This window comes from Ahaetulla prasina, chromosome 1, assembly GCF_028640845.1.
Source record: "Ahaetulla prasina isolate Xishuangbanna chromosome 1, ASM2864084v1, whole genome shotgun sequence".
Lineage (NCBI taxonomy): Eukaryota > Metazoa > Chordata > Lepidosauria > Squamata > Colubridae > Ahaetulla > Ahaetulla prasina.
The window spans coordinates 153,091,434-153,114,536 of record NC_080539.1 but is presented as its reverse complement, the minus strand read 5'-3'; the positions used below and the strand labels follow the sequence as shown (position 1 = coordinate 153,114,536).

At 37.8% G+C, this 23,103-nt stretch overlaps 1 protein-coding gene across 2 annotated transcripts in view; it reads right to left on the bottom strand.

The window, feature by feature from the left end:
* Positions 1-1,519: 1,519 nt before the first annotated feature.
* The window catches only part of TAF1B (TATA-box binding protein associated factor, RNA polymerase I subunit B), a 43,393-nt gene continuing 21,809 nt past the window's right edge, over positions 1,520-23,103 (bottom strand). The window contains exons 9-15 of one of the 2 annotated variants that reach the window (XM_058178281.1): positions 12,985-13,132; positions 12,054-12,231; positions 11,298-11,344; positions 10,445-10,535; positions 6,954-7,024; positions 4,504-4,726; positions 1,520-2,393 (exon numbers count right to left, since the gene is read on the bottom strand). In XM_058178281.1, the coding sequence (XP_058034264.1) occupies positions 2,201-2,393; positions 4,504-4,726; positions 6,954-7,024; positions 10,445-10,535; positions 11,298-11,344; positions 12,054-12,231; positions 12,985-13,132 (951 nt within the window). In that variant the 3' untranslated portion in view covers positions 1,520-2,200. Of the gene's footprint in view, positions 2,394-4,503; positions 4,727-5,878; positions 6,549-6,953; positions 7,025-10,444; positions 10,536-11,297; positions 11,345-12,053; positions 12,232-12,984; positions 13,133-23,103 lie in introns of those variants that run through there. The other variant, XM_058178285.1, reaches the window with a different exon arrangement.

Below are 23,103 nucleotides of genomic sequence, written 5' to 3'. Positions count from 1 at the left end.
CCTTTTCTATTATCCACTTTATTTTCTAATCATCAAAACCGCAAATCAAGTGCATTGTTTTATGCAAAAAAATTATAAGACATTTTCAGTTAGCCATAAACGTATATAAATGTATTTTCTCTAATAAAAAAAAAAGGTAATTTAGCTGTCTCTGCAAATTCCACCAGCTTCACCGATCATTGTGGGTAGTGTTGAATCATTCCACTTTGGAGCATATGATAATCTTGCGGCAAGTGTCATATATAAGAACAAAGATTCATGACTTTTTTCTAGTTGCCTACTAGTTCTGAAAGAAAGCCTCTGGTTTCAATTGTACTTTAATCTTTAAAACGTTCTTAATTAATGTACTGTATGAATTTTGTATCCATTTATTTTAGCTTTTTTACATAATAAAATGTCCCTTCCTATTCTTCTCTCTACTAGTTCTTTGTACAGTATATTTAATTCTACTGTCACTGATTTATTAGGATACTTCTTCTAGAATTCAAGGTTATCTGCCTTTCTATCGCTTAAATCGTTATTCCAGGTTTTATATGATGGAATAAGAGAGAACTGGTCTTTTATTTTCTTATGTGCAGCATTCTTTTAGTGTTTGAAGAATCCCCATAGTCTTTCTTTAACCCTATGGCCCTAAGTTTATTTTATCTTTTGACAGGATTCTGTTCTTAGTCCTCTGATAATCCTCACTGCCCATCTCTCCACTGATCTAAGTCATCTAAAACAGAGGTTGGCAACCTTAAAAACTCAAAGAGCCACAAAGGTCCTAACTGGAAGCCCCCATTCAATTCTGGAGCTGACCGGAAGTTCGATTCCTCCATCATAGTTTTCTCCTAGTGCAGCGTCCTTTTTATTCTGCTGACCGGAAGTCTGGTTTCCCCACCATAGAGTGTCCTCCTAGTGCAGCATCCTTTTTCCTCTACCTGTCCTAACCAAAAGCCCTATCAATTATGGAGCCAACCAGCAACAGGGAGCTGCAGCAGAGGGATGAAAGAGCCACATGTGGCTCCAGAGCCGCTGACCCCTGATCTAAAACCTTCTTCGAAACAAGGCATCCAGGACAGAGAGGGTAGGGCTGGGGATCTGACCAAATACAGAATAAGTGGATTACTTCTTATGACTAAGAAACAGCTCTTCTGTTTATGCAGCCTAAAATTACATTTGCTGCTTTGGCAACCTCTGTTCACTCACATTCAGTTTGTAATCAACTAGTATTCCAAGTTGTTCAAAAGTATCATTAGGAAGTGAGATATCCCTGATCCTCTCTCAAGTAGATTTGATTTGATTCTCCTCTCCAAGACAAATAAAACAAAAAAAAATCCTTTACCTTTCAATGTTATAGTCATGTTTAGCTACTCTTATGAGTAACCTACTTTCTAAAATATAAAAGAATCAAAGAGAGAATTAGGAAGGGAATGAAACTGAAATTGTTCGGAGAATCAGACTGAAAAGTTGGAAGCTGCCTCTGGACTTTGAGACAAGGCATTCTAATAAATAGCCTTCTGTTTCATTAGATTCAGATTTATTTTTAATTTCCAAAAAGGTAGCATTTTAATATATCAAGTTTTATTGTTTGCAGTAATAAATACACTTCAATGAAAAAAATATTATAGAAGTATATAAAGAAAATATTATCTATATTGTTTATATTATGCAATATAAATAAATGTATGAACATTTTACAACATCCTTGGTATTGCACAGAAAAAAAAACTTTGGTAGTCAGATGTCATATTTTCTACAATTTACTTGATGAATGGATGTGCAAAATTCAGTTCAAACATATTACTCATCCAACAAATTCAGGTTATAAACTCAGTTTGTATGAATTACAAACTCAAAAGTTTCCCAAACTGGATGTTTAGGAAATGGGGTCTTCCCAGTATTATAGGTATTTTGCAGAAAGCTGTTGTTTAACAAACTGGTTTATCTTTTACAAAACAAAGACTGCTAAGCAAGCGAGACCTGAGAAAACAGAGGTAGTGTTCGAAGTCATCACTGATTTTTTTTCCCTTCACAAAGCTTGGTTGTTAGATTGGGCATTTGTTTTCTGTCTTCCTAAATATAAACTAATTTCAGACAGGATGCATCTTTCTTAACCTGATGGTTTCCATGGAATTAATGAGATGGAGCATGAAACTTACATGGATTATTTTTGGTTACTATAGGTCTTCATTACAATAGTCATTGGTCTTACGACTTTTCACTTTTTTTGAACTTTGAATATTCTGGACTTCATATGCAATTTGGAATGAAACAGTTTATGTTCTATTGTAGATACTTCTTCATGGATGAGGTAGGGCTGAACTCTCAGGAGGAAGGAAAACAGATCTAGCACAAACCGATAGGTATGGGGGAAATCTGATTCACTGTACCGTCCATGAGGACTGCGCGTCCTAACAAAGAAAGAAATAATGTTGTAAGAAAAGTAGCACAAATGTATTCTAAAATTAAAATGTTCAGGGAAAAAAGAAACCAAATCACAAATACTAATCATCTTGTGGGCTTAAAATAAAGATCTCAAGTCAATTTCCTTGGAGGAAAAGCAAGATATAAATACAAATAAATAAAAATAAATAACATACAAGATAAATTAATTAAGACTGGTTTGTCTTAATGTACTACTTCTGGAATCACAGGAATTATGTCCAAAATACCTGCAGATAAAAGACAATAGGGAAGAGGGCTACTGTTTTCCCGTCCATGTTATTAGCTTCCTGAATGCATCTGGTTAGTCATAATGCTAGGCCAGATGCCCCTCAATGAAACCATCACAGATCATCTAATGTTCTTTACTGCAAAGCACTTAGATACTACCACAAAGTAGTGGTGTCGGATAGAGGTCATTCCACCAGTAAAACAAATCATAATTTCAGATTCATGTTCCTTTCTCTAAAAATATATTTTCCAAAGCAGAACTGGGATACATTTAGGAAATGAGTGAGAAAAGTGAAAGTAAAGTGAGTAATCTATAATAATGGATGTAGTCTATAATCTTTTGCATTGTTTGCCTTCAAAATAAATCTGTCAAGTCAGACAGTCCCCATCTACACATAGATTGCTGACACACTGAGGCAGAAACTTAGATAAGGATCCAGAAACATAAATGTTGAAGACTATAACTTCAACTAGTCATAGTCATATAAACTGGGTAAAAGATGGAGTGGATTAGGAGTTTTTTGAAATGCAAACCACAAGTATATACTACATATAATTAGTAATATTCAACTGCTTTTGTGTAGAAGTTTTCATTCTCATTCGGGTACTGGAAAGTATAAGCTCTAATGGCAAAATTAAAGGAAATGAAACTACACAATTCTCCTTAAAAACTGAGTTTAATGACTAATTGGGTTGATGGAGCTGTCTTAGTCTGATTGATTTTCAACAGCCATCATACTATATTCATGTAGAAGTAACACAAACAGGAATGGCATTTTGTTCTAACCAGGCAACCCTGTAAATTTCTCAAACTCAAGAGCTGGTACAATAACTCCTTTTCCAATATTTTGAGACAGCTAAAAGTCACAGCAGACAAAATGATGCCATCAGAACATTAAGATTTTCAATGATAGTGACAACATAATTTTTTCAGAGTTTATTAGATACGCTTAAGTCTATTTGATTGTTTATATGCCATTTTTGTTTGGTTTTCCATTGAAAACCGGTAGGAAACCTTTACTGTTTATCATTTGCCACAATTTTTGCTTGCCGCACTTAACTTCTATAGTATTTAAAAAGTAGATTTGGGGCCATATGGAGCCCTGAGACTTCCAAATTTATATTAATAGACAAGGTTTACAAGACAATTCAAAGTCATCTATTCTAGTCATTATTAAGTTTATAATATAATTGCTCTGATGCTTGTGGAAAATATCTCTAAGAGTTTCTATAGCTTTACTGGAGCTTACTTTTTAAAAAAAATAAACTTAAATATAAATTTATATTTATATAAAATTATACTTAAATAACTAATAAAAATATAAAAGACAAAATCAAAACAAAAGCAATGTAAAATAAAACCCAAAATATATCGTTTACATCTAACTTTAATTAAAATGCTCATAGTTGATAGGATTCCTCTCAGATCATGTGATTAATAATATTCCTCACTGATCATTTTAAAAATTATTCTTATTTGGTTAACAACTCATAGGAAGCAACTCATCGGAGAAGGAGTGGCAGAACCTGGGGGCCTGAGTTAAAAGAGGAATCAGCCTAGAGTCTCTATGTGGCCACAAATAAACAATGTTCAACTCCTCTTGAATTCCATTGACCCTTATCGAGAGCCAAAATAGTGTTAACCATTAGCTGAATAGATTCCTGTGCTATAAGCATGTTGTCAGTTTAACTGAAACTTCATGCCTGACACAACTTTTGGCAATCTCTCGATTGGTTCACCAACAACACTCGGGCTTTAGTTTGTGTACTGGTGCTCTAATATAGGCACTTTAATTTAGCCATTTTAAATTAGAACATACATTTTCAACAAAAGCATTAAATATTTACCTCTTGCGGTTTTTAACTGTACACAACCAATAGTCTCTGTTCAGAGGGGTAAAGAGATCCCCTTTTTGTTGCAAAAGTGCTCCGAGACTGTGACCATGAAAACAGTCCTTTTTTGTGCTTTCTTCGGTCCAGTTGAACTGGAAAAGGGAAGGTTTTCGCTTCTCAGTTAGCTCCAGGCAGCCTGTCAGACTACGAAACTGTCTCTGAAGATCCATTACCACCTCTATACAAAACAAAATGCTACAATAATAAAGTGCAACCATTCAAGATTGTTTTAGATACACCCAAACATTTCAGGTTTTATGAAGGAAACAAACTTCACATAACACATTCAAATCCTTTGTAAAAGTTGCCTTGAAATTCAGAAGAGATAGAAGTGGTTAAAGTGTTATGAAAACTTGCAAGACTATGGGCGTCTCACAATGTGCATTTTAATTTAATGTCAATTCACACAAATAGTTCTTACAAATAGTTGAGTAGACACAAACAAACTTAGAAAACCTCATCCTTTTAAGAAAGGATGACATAACATTTCCTCGTGAATTTCTGTTCTTGGAGTCTCACAAGTAACTGCAAGAGGGTAGCTCCAGGAACAAGTGAGGAAGGATCCAATTTCTAATTTTGTCTCATTTGTTTATGGGTTTCAATTTAGGTACTATCTGATCCTAAACCAACCATGGGCAGCTAGCAAAATTATAAACAATAAAAACAAAATACAACACAAAACAAATGGGATCTAATTGGTCTACACAAGGACTGTCCCTGCCTAAAAAAAAAAAATCTCAAAGGGAGCCATCATCTCAATTATTAGATCAGACTGAAAGAACAGTGCAGTAGCTCAAACCAGCACTAACATATGCCTGAAATGGAAAGCTCTAACAACTGGAGCTGTCAACAAACTAGAATAGTTAAGCAATATAAGAAAAAAATGCAAAACAGGAATTTCCAAGAATGCTATTTGATGTTAATTTGTTGTTAAATTTGTGGTCCTTTTCTGGTCTTAGAAAAAAAAAAGATGGCCAAACCCTTTCCATGGCATTTAATAGAAATTGACAGTAAGGAAATTATGTGTACATCCAGCACCCGCTTCCTCCCACCCTTCGCTTCAAAAGGAACATTTGCAATCTTGGGATTTAAGAAAGCATTAGAAAGAAGTTTTCTGATTATCAAACATTTCTGCACCACTACTCTCAGCCAAAACAGCTGGACCCAGGCTAAAAAAGTTAGTAAAGAGGGGCATAATAAAACTCAAGTCCTGGTTTGCATAGTTACTATGAGGGAAGCTTAAACCACATCTAATCTATCTAGAAATGGAAATGCAAAATCTTAGTAGCCAAGGACCTCCCGTGAATAGCCACCAAAATATGTGGCACAATTCTTTCTGGAAGGATCCAAGTTGCCAACACTATATTTCTCTTGAGGAGGAAAAGAATGCAGGCAAAGTTAAAAGAGTACTTTTTTGTGCATGGAGGAATTATCCTGAGGATAACATATACTAGACCTCAGCAAGCAAGCACCAACTGAGAAATTTCAGTTGGAAGCCTAGTTTTTGGCCAAGGAGATGGTCAGGTGATTTCAATTACAGATGATACAGGGAAACTTCACAAGCCAATTTCTAAGCCTGCCAGAGTTGTTCGCAACCCTACAAACTTAAAAGGTAAAGGCTGAAAAAAAAAAAGAATTTTAATTCAGTGTGACAGAACATAGATAGTAAATAAAACTAAATGATCTAATCTGAATAAATGGGTGGATAAAAGGAAAAACCTACTCAGCAGAAGCTATTCAATGCTAGTTCTTATATCTTAAGGAATTAGAAGTGAAATCTTTTAACAAATCTGGCCTACAGGTTATTACAAAAACCATCTCCTGAGTTCAGCAATTTTCTTAAGTGAACACCACGGAAGAAAGCTGTTCATTAGAAATTTTGGAGCGCCTACAGTAAAACATCTCTTTAATTCTAACAACATTCAAAATGATGACTTCTTGAGGAATTCCACTCAGCTCACAAAGTAGGACTGGTGTGGGGATCAGGATGGCTCTTTTTTCTGTTGAATTAAAACAAGAAATTAGACTTCGTGCTTTCTGGAAGGAGATACTCTTCTAAGATGTTCTTATTAGGGCGCAGAATGGGAAAGAGAGCCTGGAAATGGATTCCCTGGAAGGAATAGTTCTAGAAAATGTTTAATATTATCTACTCAGAAAGATTAGGGCGAGTGATCTGGCTAGAGAGGATCTGCTCCTGTAATCTTAATATGTCGCACATACTCTGGTAAATCACCTAGTAAGTCACCTGTGTAAGATGGGCAGTCATATAAATCATATAAACAAATAGTCAAATGAATAAAATCGATTTTATAATTGTAGAGCAAGTTATTTTGGCTTCTCATTCTCTGAAAAAAAAGAATATAATGTATATTTTAGGAAAGGGAAGTAACAGTAAGTTTACTCACGTTTCTTCTTGAGGACAACGTACTTTTCAGAGGCTGAATATAATAGTGGCTTCTCACATCGCCATAAACGCCTAAAAATGAAATAATGGCTGTGGGTGCATGGAGGAAACATCTAAATATCCCCAAATGGTCATGTTACAATCAAACCCATATACAGGTCCCCCTTCTCTTAAGTTTTGAGAGCTGAGATACACACAGAGGTTACGTTATGTCATGCTCCCCACATACACAGTTTTATATGACTTCTAACTTTATCTCATTATCTCTTTAGTATCATTATTCTTTCCTCAAATGGAAAATGTTCCAACTTGACCGGTTGACCAGTACTGACCTTAACTGTTAGCAGGGAATATTGCATGCAGGCTAGATGCAACTGAACCGTGTAACTTAGGCTACACTTTTCCAAATCACTGGAAAACATTTGGGGAAAGTTTAATTGACCTCTAGATGGTAGAGGCAAGTACTTAATGGTCTACCTGGTGACTATGGAAAATGGAAGACTATCACATAGAGCAGGGGTCCACAGCACCCAGCCTACGGCCCATTATTAGGCCGTGAGCTCTTCAGAACAGGGCTGCCCAAAGCAGTGTGCAAGCACATGCACATCCCCACTTACGCAAGCAGTGGGCGAGCGTGTGCATGTGTGTTCCATCTGCACAAGCAGCAGGCATGTCTGCCTGCCACTCACACAAATGGAGCTGTGCATGCATGTGGGTGCTTGCCCACCACTCATGCAGTTATCCCCTCCCCCGGTCCGCAAAGCCAAAAAGATTGGAGAACTCTGAGACAGAGAATAAGTGGACTCAATGATAAATACTATGAATTAACAGAAGAAATTAAAAAAAAAACAGTTTGATATGTTGCATATATACAAAACTAAGGGAAACTGGAAGAATTGTAGATCTGAATGATCTTGATATTATAGATCAAAGTTGATAAAAACAGACATGAAAGCAAAAGTATAGGTTTGATTATAAATGAAATGGCTAACCTGTGGTTTAGAGTAAAACTCCAGAAGATGAGAAAAGCTGTGCATGTTATGACATTTATTTTATTAATTTATATGGATGAGTGGGTGTGAACAAAATGAGGGAGTACAAAACAAAAGTGCTTTTGGCCATTCAGAAATGAATACCAATGGTGAGTATTTGATGAGCATCTGCTTGGAAAAGTCATCTTTAATACCAATAGCAGTAGCACTTAGACTTATATACCGCTTCAGAGTGCTTTACAGCCCTCTCTAAGTGGTTTAGAGTATATTGCCCCCAACAATCTGGGTCCTCATTTTACTGACCTAGGAAGGATGGAAGGTTGAGTCAACCTAGAGCTAGTGAGAATCAAACCGCTGCCAGTCAGCAGAGTTAGTCTGCATTACTGCATTCTAACTGCTGCGCCACCACAGCTCATATCTGTTTAATTGTATGTATAGTCAATAAATAATAAGTGTATTAAAAAAGACTGAGTACACTAATGAACGATACGAGAAGAATGAGAGTTTGAAATGTGGGATCATTAGTTGATACAGAGGGAACCTTGGGGAAAAATGAAAAAAGAAATGAAAAAAGAAACCCCAAAATGAAAGTTGAAAGCCTGCAGGAAGACAAAATATTAACTCCATACGAAAAGGGAGTAGCAATACAACACAACAAATAGAAAATAAATAGATAAAAAGATGTGGAAACCCTTTGGAATACACTGAAACAAATTGTAGTACAGAATACTACATAAAAGAGTATGGAGCTATAGATATGAAAAAGAATACTAGGCAGAAATATAAGTGTCTTTGTGAACGAGGAATAGAACAGAACAGAACAGAACAGAATCAGTGAGAGAAATTTGTGAACTTTTTAGAATTATCCATAGTGCTGTATAATATTATGGCTTGCAGTGTGATCTGGGCTTCATCCAGTTCCTGCAAATAAATATTCTGTTTAAATAAACCTCACAGAAAACAGTGCATTTCATTGTTTGTTTAAGCAGATTCTCTTTTCTGTGAATCAGATAACCTCTAACACAGTAGTACAATATTACGTATAGTTCTGAAGAATTTACACTACAGTGTATTAGCTAATGATTGCTGCAAAAATAATGAAAGAAGCATACAATATAATGTGAAATAAAGAAAGCTGCAATGAACAAAAACAAACAGAGCAAGAATTAGTTAAACAAATTATTGCTTAAAGGAGGCTGGGTAATGGAAAACAATTTAGATTATAAAAAAACATAGTTCTTCAAGTGAATGAACATGCCCAATAAGAAACTTCCAGCAGAATGAGTTGAACTAAAAATAAAATTCACGAAATAATTTGAGATAAAACTGACATGAAGGAATATTTGGAATATTTTTGACATCTGTAGGGGAATATAGTGATTTGCCAAAGAATGGGACTAAAATGCACATCCAAGCAATACGCTGATGAAAAGGAAACCATAAATATAGTGGGAATGTTGAAAAATCAGAAGACTACATGCATAGAATATATATTAAAGAAATGTGAAAATACAGACATGCTTGTGAAGTGGCTGGTTGACATGTGAGTATAAAGACTGCCTGAAAATTGAAATGTAACACCAACAATATCTGATAGGGAACTTGAACTTAGAGAACAGCAGCAATGGCAAAACTAATAGCATATATCCACAACAGAAGCCTAACACAAATCCATATATACAATTTATCATGCAACTAGGCAAAAACAACCATTTACAGTATGGCTTCTAAGGAGTTCTAAATATTTATACTCACTACAAATTGGTCCAAGTACAAAAAAAGGGGAGGTTATGACAGGGGAAAACCACAGCAAACAGAGTAGTAGCGTAGCTTGAAATAGTGTTTTAGAATATGTATTAAAGATAGAAAATGAACACATTTGAAGATGAGCCAGTGATGTGATTTGTTGCAAGGAATAAACATTTGTTTAAAAAGCAAAATGGCTACATTTAAGAGAAGGCTTCTGTTCACTTTGTTACCGGGAAGTGAGAGTTGGATGTGTTACGGAAACAAATAGAATGTTGTGGAAAGCGGGTATTTAAGAAGTCTGACATGAAAAATAAAGAGATAAATATCATGACTGAAGAAGATGGACCAAATATTAAACTGAATGATATATACTAAGCTGGTTTGGTTTTTCAAACAGAATGAATGAGGATCGAGTTCCAAAAGAAATATATGAAGGATGAATAGGTTGAGAAGAACAGGAAAACCGATAAAATTATTATTGACTGAAGTCAATGAGAAACTGAAAAAAGGAAAGATTAAAGGACTAAAATAATGGATGAAGCAGTGTATACATGTGAGGGAAGCAAGACTGGTTCAAATGGATATAAAAATAATGGAAAGATGCAATGATTGGTAAACTACATTAAGCTGTATTTTCTTTTCTTATAATGCCCTATTTTCTTTGGCTCACTGTTTCTTACTTCTTTGTTTTGTTTTCCATAACCTAAACAGAATATCACAATAAATAAGAGTATGTATTTAAAAAATATACCTGATTCTTTCTTCATTATATTTCTTCTGCTCCACATCCAAAATATTCTTTATAACCATGTACCATTTTCTAATATCAAAAATTGGACAACCTGTAGAACAAGACAACTTGTAACTCTTCTCATAAAAGCATTCAATAGAGAAGCAAACTCAGAAATAGAGACAAGCCTTATTACACAAACAAAACATGCTAACTCTCTCCACTTTGTAATTAAAAGTGCTACACTGATTTTCCGATATCCTAAGATTAAGGGCATATATTAACTAATATAAACAAGTCTACTTCCTAATGCAGATTTTTAAAGATAATGCTTTAATCCCAAACAACCTACACTGAAGCCCATAAAATGATTTCACAAGCTTTGTCACCCTGTGACAAAACAATCTTCGTTAAACCATAATAGCTCTGGGACACACAGCGCTCCCCTGACCAAAACATGTAGGTCATCAAAACAATTGAATACTAATCACAGCTATGCACAGCAGCAACATTTGAGGGAAACTGCATCAAAAGGGTGAGAGATTGTGAGAAAGAAAAGCATAAACTTGCAGCCAGTCTGTGAATGCCTGTGACTGAAGAAATAGTTGATTCACATGATCTCTGAACTCATTGACTTAAAATCTATATCCTCTAAGTAGCATAGATATATAACTCTAAAATTCAGGCAACCCCTTGAATATTCTTAAAATAATCTGCCAACATATTCCTAACTATGCAGAGTTTTTTGTTTTCTCTTTCCTAATTTCAAATATTTTTCAGATAAGTCTTGACAATTGTGCCACCGATACTTTAAGAGGAATGGTTGAAATTTCAAAACTTAATTTATATTGTTATTTTTAAAAAACTTAGTTACCTTCTTCATTTTTTTTGTTTCTTTCCTCCACATAGTTTGCTAGCAACCTAAAAGTACAAAATACTAATCAGATTGGCTTATTTATTGGAATCATGAACCTGTGTTTAAACTTATCAAATGTATTTAATATTTGAATTACTACCACTGGGCCGTTTAAAATTTTAACAGTCCAGAAATCTACTTTAGTCTGTCAGCCTTATACTACGTACAAATTAGCACCTGCTGCCATCAAAGGGGGGCATTGTTAAATTTCCACATGTAGAAATTCAGGTTGCCAGTGCAGCCCAAATATTAGACCTCATTGTATCAAAACAATTTTTATCTGCCTGCACAAAAGATAAATAATATTTTGATTAACATTAGGTTCAATAAATTCTGACACTATTAGAGCTTCAATGAACACAATCTGTCATGGGAAAATGGCAAAAAGAAATGCAGGTTGCAATTTATTTTTTATTTATTAGGTTTACGTATTGTCTCTTGTACAGGAGCTCAAGACTGTACATTGACTCCTTTTTTTTCCTACAACAACAATCTGGTGAAGTAGGCTGGGCTGAGAGAAACTGACTCACCCAAAGGTATCCAGTGAGAGTCATGGTTGAAAATTAATATTAACCAAGCAAGAAGCTATCTTTTATCTAAACCAATTTCAATTTTTTTAAAGATTTTTATAATTAAGAACATTTGACTACTGATTTTGCAATTCAGAGCTGCAAAGTTAAATATTCTTTTTTTTATAAAGCAAAGGACACTTACCACTCATATTCATCATCCAACAAGAATAGAATTTTCAGCACTACTATAATAATAGCTACGGCAAGTATATCGTATTTCACTTTCCACGTGGATTTATTGCCAGGTTGAAGCGTCAGAAAGTCTGTTTCACCAACACCAATTTTTTTTATCACTCTACAAGTCCATTTATTCATATCATCTGAATGGGGAAAAAAGATTGAGACTGGCCTCAAATGTTACAGAATGCAACATCCTGAAATAGTCACACCAACCAATAAGTTACATGTTGTCTCTCTGAAATAGTTACATAATTGTAAGTAAACATGTTTAGCATTTAGGAATTAGTATTTCAGATAAAATGGAAAATCATATTAGAATATCTCCCAGCGCAAAGTAGCCCAGGTCAGTAAAAATAAAACTCTAACAACTAGTTATTTTGGCATTACATAACCAAAGTAAAACTCCATAAACGTCCATCAATTTTGTTAGAAAATATAAGTAATCAGAAACTTAATACACTAAGTAAAATTAAATTTTACTTACTATAAAAGTAACTACTTACTATAAAATTATAGTTCATGTACTTCAAAAATTAAGTTTAAAAATGTATCTGGTGATGATAGTATGATATCATCAGTCGCTCAGATATAAAAAAAATAATACACTAAATTCAGAGCATAATGAAAGAATATTTCTGACTTCAAGTTAGCAAGGATGTCACAAACCTTCACTAGATCCAGTGATGGTCTGAATAGATGTGATAGATGATAGAAAGACAGACAGAGAGACAGACATAGATCTTTATTTTTGTTTTGTAAAGGTCCAATTGCTTGTTCATTGTACCCATTATCTTGTTTTATTATAGGATCCCCGGTCTCAAAAAATAAGGTTTTGACCAAGAACATATAAACAACTAGAAGATACTAAAGTAGACTACTAAATATTTCCTTACCAGGCAAGTTGATTTCCAGCATGTATTTCATGCAAAGAATATTTGGATGAAGGAAGCTGCCCTCTGTTATATCTGGAAAACAAGGCAGGTCCATGAATTCTGCAAGGGCATGCATTTTTTTATAAACATCATCATATTTAGGCCAAGACTGAAAAACAAAATATGTAAATAAGTATTAGAAGATATTTTGGGTTATGAACGTGTGTGAGTGAACAAACTCATTTTCTACAGGATCATTATCCTCATCTTGCTCAAAACAGACACCTATGTTTTCTTAGCTACCCTACAGAGCCCCAAGTATTATGCAGAATTTCTCCAGCATCAACTTTAATCAGTTACACTCTTTTGAAAAATACATAGCCAAAACATAAATATCACAGGAACAAATTAAGTAACTTTAATTTTAGGTGTCACATCATTTCTCCTTTTTTCTCTGACATATCTAGAGTGCTTGGGACACAGAAGCGACCTGTAATTGTAGTTGTGTTGGGAACTAGCGGTCAGCAGACATGAAGAAAACTCCTTAATTTCACAACACATGGGCAGACTTAACATACCGTATATACTCGAGTATAAGCCGATCCGAATATAAGCCGAGGCACCTAATTTTACCACAAAAAACTGGGAAAAACTATTGACTCGAGTATAAGCCGAGGGTGGGAAATGAGGCAGCTACTGGTCAATGTAAAAAATAAAGATAGAGCCAAGTAAAATAACATGAATATTTATTTGAACGAAAAACAATAAAAGTGCAAAAGGGGGAAGGAGGATTCCCAGCTTTAGAAAATTTAGAACTACTACTTTGGTATGACCTGAGCATAGCTCATAAAATTATCTGCTACAATGTACTTCCTATCAATGACTACTTCAGCTTCAACCACAACAATACACGAGAACACAATAGATTCAAACTTAAAGTGAACCTCCAATCTAGATTGCAGAAAATGTGACTTCAGTAACAGAGTTGTTAATGCCTGAATGTGCTACCTGACTCTGTGGTCTCTTCCCAAAATCCCCAAAGCCTTAACCAAAGACTATCTAGTATTGACCTCACCCCATTCCTAAGAGGTCTGTAAGGGGCGTGCATAAGAGCACCAGCGTGCCTACCATCCCTGTCCTAATGTTCCCTTTAGTTGTATTCCTTTTATGTATTCAATTCATGCTTATATTTATATAATTATTTAATATGTATTTGACAAAATAAAATGAATGAATGAATGAATAGAATAGAATAGAATTTTTATTGGCTAAGTGTGATTGGACACACAAGGAATGAATGAATGAATGAGTGAGTGAGTGAGTTACTTCAACAACATTGTCTCACAGAAATTGACAATACAACTGCAAGCATGAAAATGAGTCCTCCTTTAGCTTCCAAGGGACCAGGGTGCCTCTGAAGGTCAGTGCTCTAAGCACTAAGAACCCAGCACAAATCTAAGCCTGTATGCACACCAATAGTGAAAATACCCTGCACAGTGTCTCTTGGCAGAGAAGGTTAATTTTCATAGACGTTGGGGTGGCTTTTTTTTTTTGGCAGGGCAATAAGGGTCTCTAATATCATTAAACCCAAGTGTGAGGAAAAAGACAGCAGCTAAAATGTTAAGGCCAGTTGTGTGACCTTCTCCAATACAGTTGGCCTGGCTGTTTGCCAAAACTTAAAACACCCTCCCATCCCCCTCCTGCTAAAGCTTCTTTCTTAAAACAATTGTGGTCTTTGCCTTTCATGTCGCTCAACCTTTCACCTGCCAGGTTCCTAGCCCTTCACCCTTGACCCACTGCTGTGTTTGCTTAGCATTGTGCCAATCGACTTTAGAAGTCTGTGTGTGTGTGTGTGTGTGTGTGTGTGTGTGTGTGTGTGTGTGAGAGAGAGAGAGAGAGAGAGAGGGAGGGAGGGAGTGCAAAAGGGGGAAGGAGGATTCCCAGCTCTAAACAAAGGGAAATCCCGGAATGCCAGCGCGAAAGGCGGTGCTCGCGTTCCTCCTCCCTTGCTCAAAAGCCCCAATAACCTTCACCAGCAAGGCAGACCCCCACGGGAAGGAAGGGGACGGGCTGACTCACCGAGCATCTGGCTGAAGAGCAGCTGCTCCAGGTCGCCCAGCACGGTGACTACTAGCTCGGGATCGACCTTCAGGAAAGCCTTCTCCTCCGTCGGGGCCCCCTTCCCGGCCGGTTGAGTGGCCGTTTGGGGCGGCCGTTTGGGGCAGCGCCGCCGAAGAGAAGGAAGGGGACTAGGGCACACAGGCGCGCACACACACGCCCAGCTTCTGAAGCACGGAGGGAGAAGAAAGAATGAAAGAAGGGGAGGAACGGCCCCTCCTTTCTCTCTCTCTCTCTTCCAGCGCCGCCGAAGAGAAGGAAGGGAACTAGGGCACACAGGCGCGCACACACACGCCCAGCTTCTGAAGCACGGAGGGAGAAGAAAGAATGAAAGAAGGGGAGGAACGGCGGTGGCGGCGGCGGCGGCGGCACCACCGCCACGGAGCGAGCCCGACTCCTCCTGCCCGAATCGCGCCGTGCGAGTGCTGATGGGGAGCTGCCGAGTCCGGCCTGAGCTTGGCGGCTGCTAGAGCGCGAGGCCCGGGAGGCTGAGGAAGGAGCGGCGGCGGCGGTGTTGCAGCCCAGCCGGGCTCGCACAGCATGGGTAAGGCGGGAGAGGAAGGAGCCTTCGCTCCATTACTCCGATGGAATGACCTTTTCTTCTGGCCTTTGGGGTGGCTCTCGCGGCGGCGAGCTCTCGCGGTCGGGGAAACCCTCCCTCCCTCAGCCGAGAAGGCTGGCGGCTCCCCTGCCCAGCCCTCTCACTGCACCACCAGGGCTTCCCCGCGCCAATGCACAGCCCGCCAAGTTTGCGCCGTCCGCCCACCAGACACGGGAATGGGGGCCGGCCTGGGGGCGACAAATCCCGCGAGACCTCGGCGGGCCCGCTCCCCGTCCCTCCCATGGGAGTCCGTTCGGTACCCCCTCCTGTGCGGGGTTCCCGAAGACGTAGACTCGAGTATAAGCCGAGGGGGCGCTTTCCAGCACAAAAAACGTGCTGAAAAACTCGGCTTATACTCGAGTATATACGGTACTTTTCACTGGGAAACTCTTGAGTATCCTAGGCCAAGCCAAGTTTCAAAATGCTAGAGAATTTCTAGAAACCTGGTACTCAGAAAAATTGGCCATCAATGGGCACATAGAGATAAATAAGATCTATGTATCATTCAAAAGAGGCAAGCTAAAAGCCAAAAAAGGAAACAAAGACCAAAACACTTCCTCACTAGCAATCACTATTCAGATGAACAGACATTAACACTGAGATTAACACTAGACAACAATCAAGAAGTAATACCCTAATCCAGGAAGCACAAAGTAGAAAATAACATTTCCGGCAACACTGTCAGTTAACACCTAGTACATAAAATAAGAGCAATTCCATCCCTTCTTGTACTGATGATGGTACCCAGCATGATAATGAAACATCTACAAGGAAACAACCAAGCTCAGAGAGCACCAAGGACCTTATAAGAGCCAGCTTCCCCTGGCCTTTTCCTGCTTAAAAGGAAGTATAACACACATGTTGGCGTAGGATAAGCAGCAACAGAAGAGAAGACATTTCGCCTGGTGCGCCAGTTGCGCCCCTTTCTGGACCGGGATGCCCTGTGCACAGTCACCCACGCACTCGTGACGTCTCGCCTGGATTACTGCAATGCTCTCTACATGGGGCTCCCCTTGAAGGGCATCCGGAGGCTGCAGTTAGTCCAGAATGCGGCTGCGCGGGTGATAGAGGGAGCCCCTCGTGGCTCCCGTATAACACCCATCCTGCGCAGACTGCACTGGCTGCCTGTGGCCTTCCGGGTGCGCTTCAAGGTTTTGGTGACCACCTTTAAAGCGCTCCATGGCATAGGGCCGGGTTATCTACGGGACCGCCTGCTGCTACCGAATACCTCTCACCGACCCGTGCGCTCTCACAGAGAGGGACTCCTCAGGGTGCCGTCAGCGAGGCAGTGCCGTCTGGCGACACCCAGGGGAAGGGCCTTCTCTGTGGGGGCTCCCACCCTCTGGAATGAACTGCCCCCAGGACTTCGTCAGCTTCCGGACCTTGGACCTTCCGCGAGCTTAAAACATATCTATTTAATTGCGCAGGACTGAGTTAGATTTTAGTTTATGGGTTTTATCTTGGGTTTTAATTTTTATATTTTTAATTAAGGCTTTTGAATAAGTTTTTTAATTGTTTTTAGAATTGTATTTATTGTATTTCTTGCTTTTAAATGCCTGTAAACCGCCCTGAGTCCTTTGGGAGATAGGGCGGTATATAAATATAAACAATAAATAAATAAAATAAATAAATAAAGAAGTTTTCATGTGCTGAAGATTCTCCATTCCTGTTTTACAAATGGGACTGAACAAAATACTTACATTACTAAATTGGACAAAAAAGGGGAAACAATGCACAAATGGGGGAGGGGGAGGACATTGTTATCTATGACATAACAGTTTTTCTTCCCTTGTTTTTGTTTATTTAAAAGGCTGGTGATAACAACATTCATTCAAAATATTTCAAGCTTTACAGCTCATTAAATATGCTCAAGATTCCAGAGATCAGAAACACACAATATGTATAATTTAAAGAAAAGTTTTGTACCCGAACATAAATAGAAGCTGTATTACTATAGTCATGAATGGTCAGATCAGCATTTTTTTTTTCAAAGTATCTTTCCCACCTGGAGGTTTTTCTTGAAAAACCAGTAATATTTGTATTACCAGACTTTTGTGCATTGGGTTTATGCTGGCCTTTAGACACTTCAGGACATTAGTCTAAAAGCAGGATTTAACCAAGGGAATTACAAACTGGAAGCAACATCCTTTCCTAATATCTATGACATCTCTGTGTATATTAATCTCTCCAAAATTTTAACAACTATAAAATAAGTTTTTAATTAACATAAAATGAACCAAATGTGTAGGAAAGGTTTTATTCTGAAACATATGAATTGAAATAGCAATTTTTTTCCAACTCTAAACAATAATGAGGCATATAAAGATTCATGTGTATATTGAAGCAAATTGTTTAAGGAAGACAAATATTTTTTTAATAGAGAAAATTATATCATCATTTTCATGATAATAAAGGTTTCTAGATTCAGGCAAAACTGCAAGTAGTCTATTGCTTTAAGTGACAATCCCTAGAGTAAAAGTGACACCACTATGCTGTAGGAAACCAAAATTGCCACCAAATTAATTTGTGCATGTTGTAGGGAAGGCATATTTCATTCCACCATATTCCACCACTGGTGGAATGAGACAGTGCACATGAAAAATGTAGCCACTTAGTAGTCATTCACAGCACCAGTCTGATCTCATAGAAATTCAATAAGAAAGAGTCTATACTCTATAGCAGTGATGGCTAACCTTTTTCTCTTCGGGTGCCAAAAGCGTGCGCCTGCATGATAACGTGTGCTGGCGCCCATAATGCAATGTGCATACGCCCCCACACATGTGTACATACACACACACGCCCCCCCATGCAACTCCCACCCCCTGCATGGGCCCGCTTCCGCACTTCCAGAACACATGTGCCATTCCCCCCTACATGCACGCCATTCCCCCCACGCATGTGTGCGCTACCTCCCACGCATGTGCGTGCATCTCCCGCATGCGCCCTGTCCCCTGCATATCCCAAAAATCAGCTGGCCAGTGGGAGGCGCGCATGTGCTCTCTGCTGGGCGACGACTCGCGTGCCAGCAGAGAGGACTCCACGTGCCAGCTGTGGCACATGTGCCATAGGTTCGCCATCACGGCTCTATAGCAAAACACAACAGGCCCCCCTACACACACACACACACACACACACACACCACATATATTTAGAAATACAATTTCTTACATTCAGCTTGTCTTAATGTGAGGGAACTAGAGCAACATACAGTACATGAAATTTCTGAGATTTTGCTTTTATAGGCAGTTTAAATATACTTTAGTGAGCTTAAGACCTATTTATTTGTCCGCGCGGGACTGGCATAGAATTTTTAGTTGTTTATGGGTTTTAAATTTTTAATTAGTTTTTTGGGGATTTTAAATGCATTTTAAATTTGGGCCAAATTTAAATAAGTTTTTTAATTAATGTTTTATTTCACTGTGTATATTTGATTGTTATTTTTATTCTGGCTGTTCACCGCCCTGAGTCCTTCGGGAGAAGGGCGGTATACAAATTAAAATATTATTATTATTATTATTATTATTATTATTATTATTATTATTATTATTATTATTATTATTATTATTATTATTAAAGAAATAACTATCAACCTGCCTCCAGAACAAAATTTCAGAAAAATCTACAATGTCACTAGGATAATTATATGATAATTATTTAAAGGTTTTAAAGAAACATTTAATATAATTTTTAGGTGCTGAACACTTTTATTGGGATAGACCCATTCATTTAAAAAAGCCAACTAACTAAAAGCCATCATGAATATCTTAAATGCAAAAAGTATTTTAACATATACCAAGCCATATATATATGTGTATGTATGTATATGTGTGTGTGTGTGTGTGTGTGTGTGTGTGTGTGTGTGTGTGTGAGTATATATATACAGTGTGTGTGTATATATATATATATTTGTTTTCTGAGGTTTTCGCGGGTGTTTGTATGTAGGTCTTTGGTTATTCGGGTTTTCTCCCGCGTAAAATTGGAAGTGTCTTGGCGACGTTTCAACGAAGTCTCATTCGTCATCTTCAGGCTTCAGCTTCGTGCTTCTGGGAGCAATATGTGATTGCAGCTGTTTCTTCCTTTTTAACTGCTAGTGGGGGTTTGAACTGATTGGGTGGGAGCTTGGCTGTGCTCTCATTGGATGGGGTTTTTTTGTGCTCTGATTGGCTGGGGGTGTGTCCTGTTTGGGTGGGGGCTTGGTTGTGCTCAGATTAGTCTGAGTTGCAGGGGGATTTGAGCTGGTGCTTTGCTGGCTGAGGGACTCTGGGAGTTGAAGTCCACAAGTCTTAAAGGGACCAAGGTTGGAGACCCCTGATTTAGAGCAACATATAACAAATTGACTAGCCTATTACAAACAAGGAACTGTGATCTATTGGTAAATGTGTTAGACTAGGAGCTGGAAGAGCCAAATTCTAGTCCATCTTCAAATAAGGAAAAATCACCTGATAACTCTAAATCAATCTTAGGCCCACCCTCCTCATACGATTGCAGGGAGGCCCACCCTCCTCATACAGCAGATAGATGTGAATGAGTATTTTAAAATACCAAAATACTACTGACCAGACACATCACTAGAAGCCTATCATACGACTACATCTGATTTAGTTTGGCCATGTCATGCTTGCAAATTCATTGGATAATCAATGATGCTAGGAATAGTTAGTGGAACAAGAAGAAGAGGCAAGCAAAGAACATACTGCCTTGATAACATCAAATCTGATATAAAGGTGAATATCCAATCATTGAAAGAAGCTGCACTTGACAGGGTAGCATGGAGAGTCCTTGCCTATAAAATTACCAAGAGTCAGACACGACTGAATAGTTAAAACAACAACAAACTAACTAACTAACTAACTAAATGTGAACAGTAATTGTACCATTTCAATACAGGCAAAAAGATGATGTGTCATTGTTTTTGACTCTTCGCAATCACATAAGATAGATTTTCTCCGCAACAATCTAGGCTTCATCAGTTCTTTTAGGTCTCCCAACTGTGCACTCATTGCCACCTTGGTTCTGGTCATCCTCTTCCCTTTCCTTCCACCTTTCCCAGCATTAAAGCTTTTTCTAAAGAGCTACGTCTTTGCTAATGTGTCCCAAGTTGGATAATTTGTCATTTGTGCTGCAAACTGCATTCGTTTTTTTAATGACACACTGCTTTGTTTTCCTGCTGGCCACAGTATTGTCAAGAGTCTTTTCCAATACCCAAGTTTAAAAGTGTCAATATTCTTCCTATCCTACAGCTATAAAATCTAACTTTCACTCCCAATAGAGTGTCACAAGGAAAACCACGGTTGCATGATTCTGATCTTTGTAGATATGGACGCATCACAATACTTGAGTATTTTTTTTAAAGACCTTCATGTTTGCTCTACCAAATGCTAATCTGCAGTATATTTCTTGACTCCTTGTTCTTTTAATACTGATGATTGGTCCTAAAAGCCAGAAACTACCCAAGCAGTTTCCAACTTTGTTGCCAAATCTAAGACCGGCTGTTCTATCTGTATTTATTGATTTCTTCTTTATATTTTAGTCCCTTTTTTCCCCACTGTGCTCTTTGGCTTTTAGTATTAGGGCTTCCAGAGCCTTTGTATTTTCAGCTATCATTGCAGTGTCACCAGCATAGCGCAAGTTATTGATGTTTCCTCTGCCAAAGGGATTCATAGACATAGTACTTTTTAATTAAGTTTAGGAATGAGTGATGAGTGTTGAAAACTGTATTGTCTGTACTGCTCAGATAGTTCTGGTTGACTATCCAGTACACAGCCAGTCCAGAGACTGCTTCTCTTTTGTAAAACTTTACACTTAATACATTTCTCATAGTATCTATGAGAAATGCTGCAATGTTGCATTCTCTTAAGATCATCCCACATTATATTACTCACTATTGATGTTTCCACCTTATAGGATCTGAGCATTTATAGCTCCACAATGTCTTTCTTTGTCTAGTTTACACTCACTTAATTTTTTTTGTTCTAAGTACAGGTAATCCGACTTACAACAGTTCATTTAGTGACCATTCGAAGTTACAACAGCACTGAAAATAGCGACTTATGACCATTTTTCACACTTAAGTTATGACCATTGCAACATCCCCATGGTCACGTGATTTATATTTGAATGCTTGACAACCGACTCATATTTATGACAGTTGCAGAGTCTGAGTCATGTAATCCTCTTTTGTGACTTTCGGACAAGCAGTCAATGGGAAACAGATTCACTTAACAAACATGTTACTAATTTAACAACTACACTGATTCACTTAAGAAATGTGGCAAGAAAAGTTGGAAAATGGGGCAAAACTCACTTAACAAATTTCTCAATAAGCAACATAAATTTTGGGCTCAATTGTGGTTGTAAATTGAGGACTACCTATATATGAAGATGCAACATTTGCAGGCTTTTCTTCAAAAGTTGCTAGCAGTAAAAAAAATTAATTTTCATACTTTTCGAGTAACCCTTGGCTATGTGTATGAACTTTATGGAAATAACTAATAATTCCGGAGGGGATTTCTACAGATTCGCATTATCTCCATTTCCACTACTCTAATGAGCAAAATACTAAGGATTGTGTGTTTTAGCTTACGTGGGTATAATATCTCCCATTTGACATACTATAGTACTATGGGAAAATGCCAGAGTCTTGGCTCAAAGGAAAGTATTCTATTTCCTTGTGCCTTGAACCAATGTTTATTTTTTTCTTACAGAAACACCACTTTAGAAGCGTTATTTGTCCCCTATGAATGTTTCTTTGTTTTTATTCTTTTGTGCCTTGGAATCAGTGTTGACTTGTGGCAACTGCCTGCACTAATCCTTATAGTTCCCTTGGCAAGATTTTAGAAGTAGATTGATATTGCCTCCTTCCCAGGACTGAGAGAAAGTGACCGCCCAATATCACCCAGCTGACTTTGTGTCCAAGGCAGGACCAGAACTCCCAGTTTCTAGTGTGGTACCTTAATCACTACACCAAACTGGCCCTTGGATATTATAATTATTGTACTACTGGAAAACTCCATATATAGAAAGCTGTGATGCAATGGCTTCTAGTGCAGTTAGCTGACAACTATGCAAAAGTGTATTGATAATATAACCAATTACACCAGATTTAACACTTATACCCAAAATAATAAATGACTTTGTGACGTAACATTTGCAAGGTACTGTAACATTGTAAAATATAGATCAGATTAAAATTTCCTTCCTGGTTATTCCTTTGGATGCATTTCATTTCAGTCTTATTTTTCTGTAGTTCATGAACCTGGTGAAAGCTTGTTCTGCATGAACTATGTAACATCAAAAGTCAGAAGTGCTCAAATGATACACTGCTATTTCATAATTAGGTATATTGAGCCTTTTAAGAAGCATCTTTTCTTTACAGTTAACTCTTCATTTACTCTCAATGTCTATGGTGGCAATTTTATTTG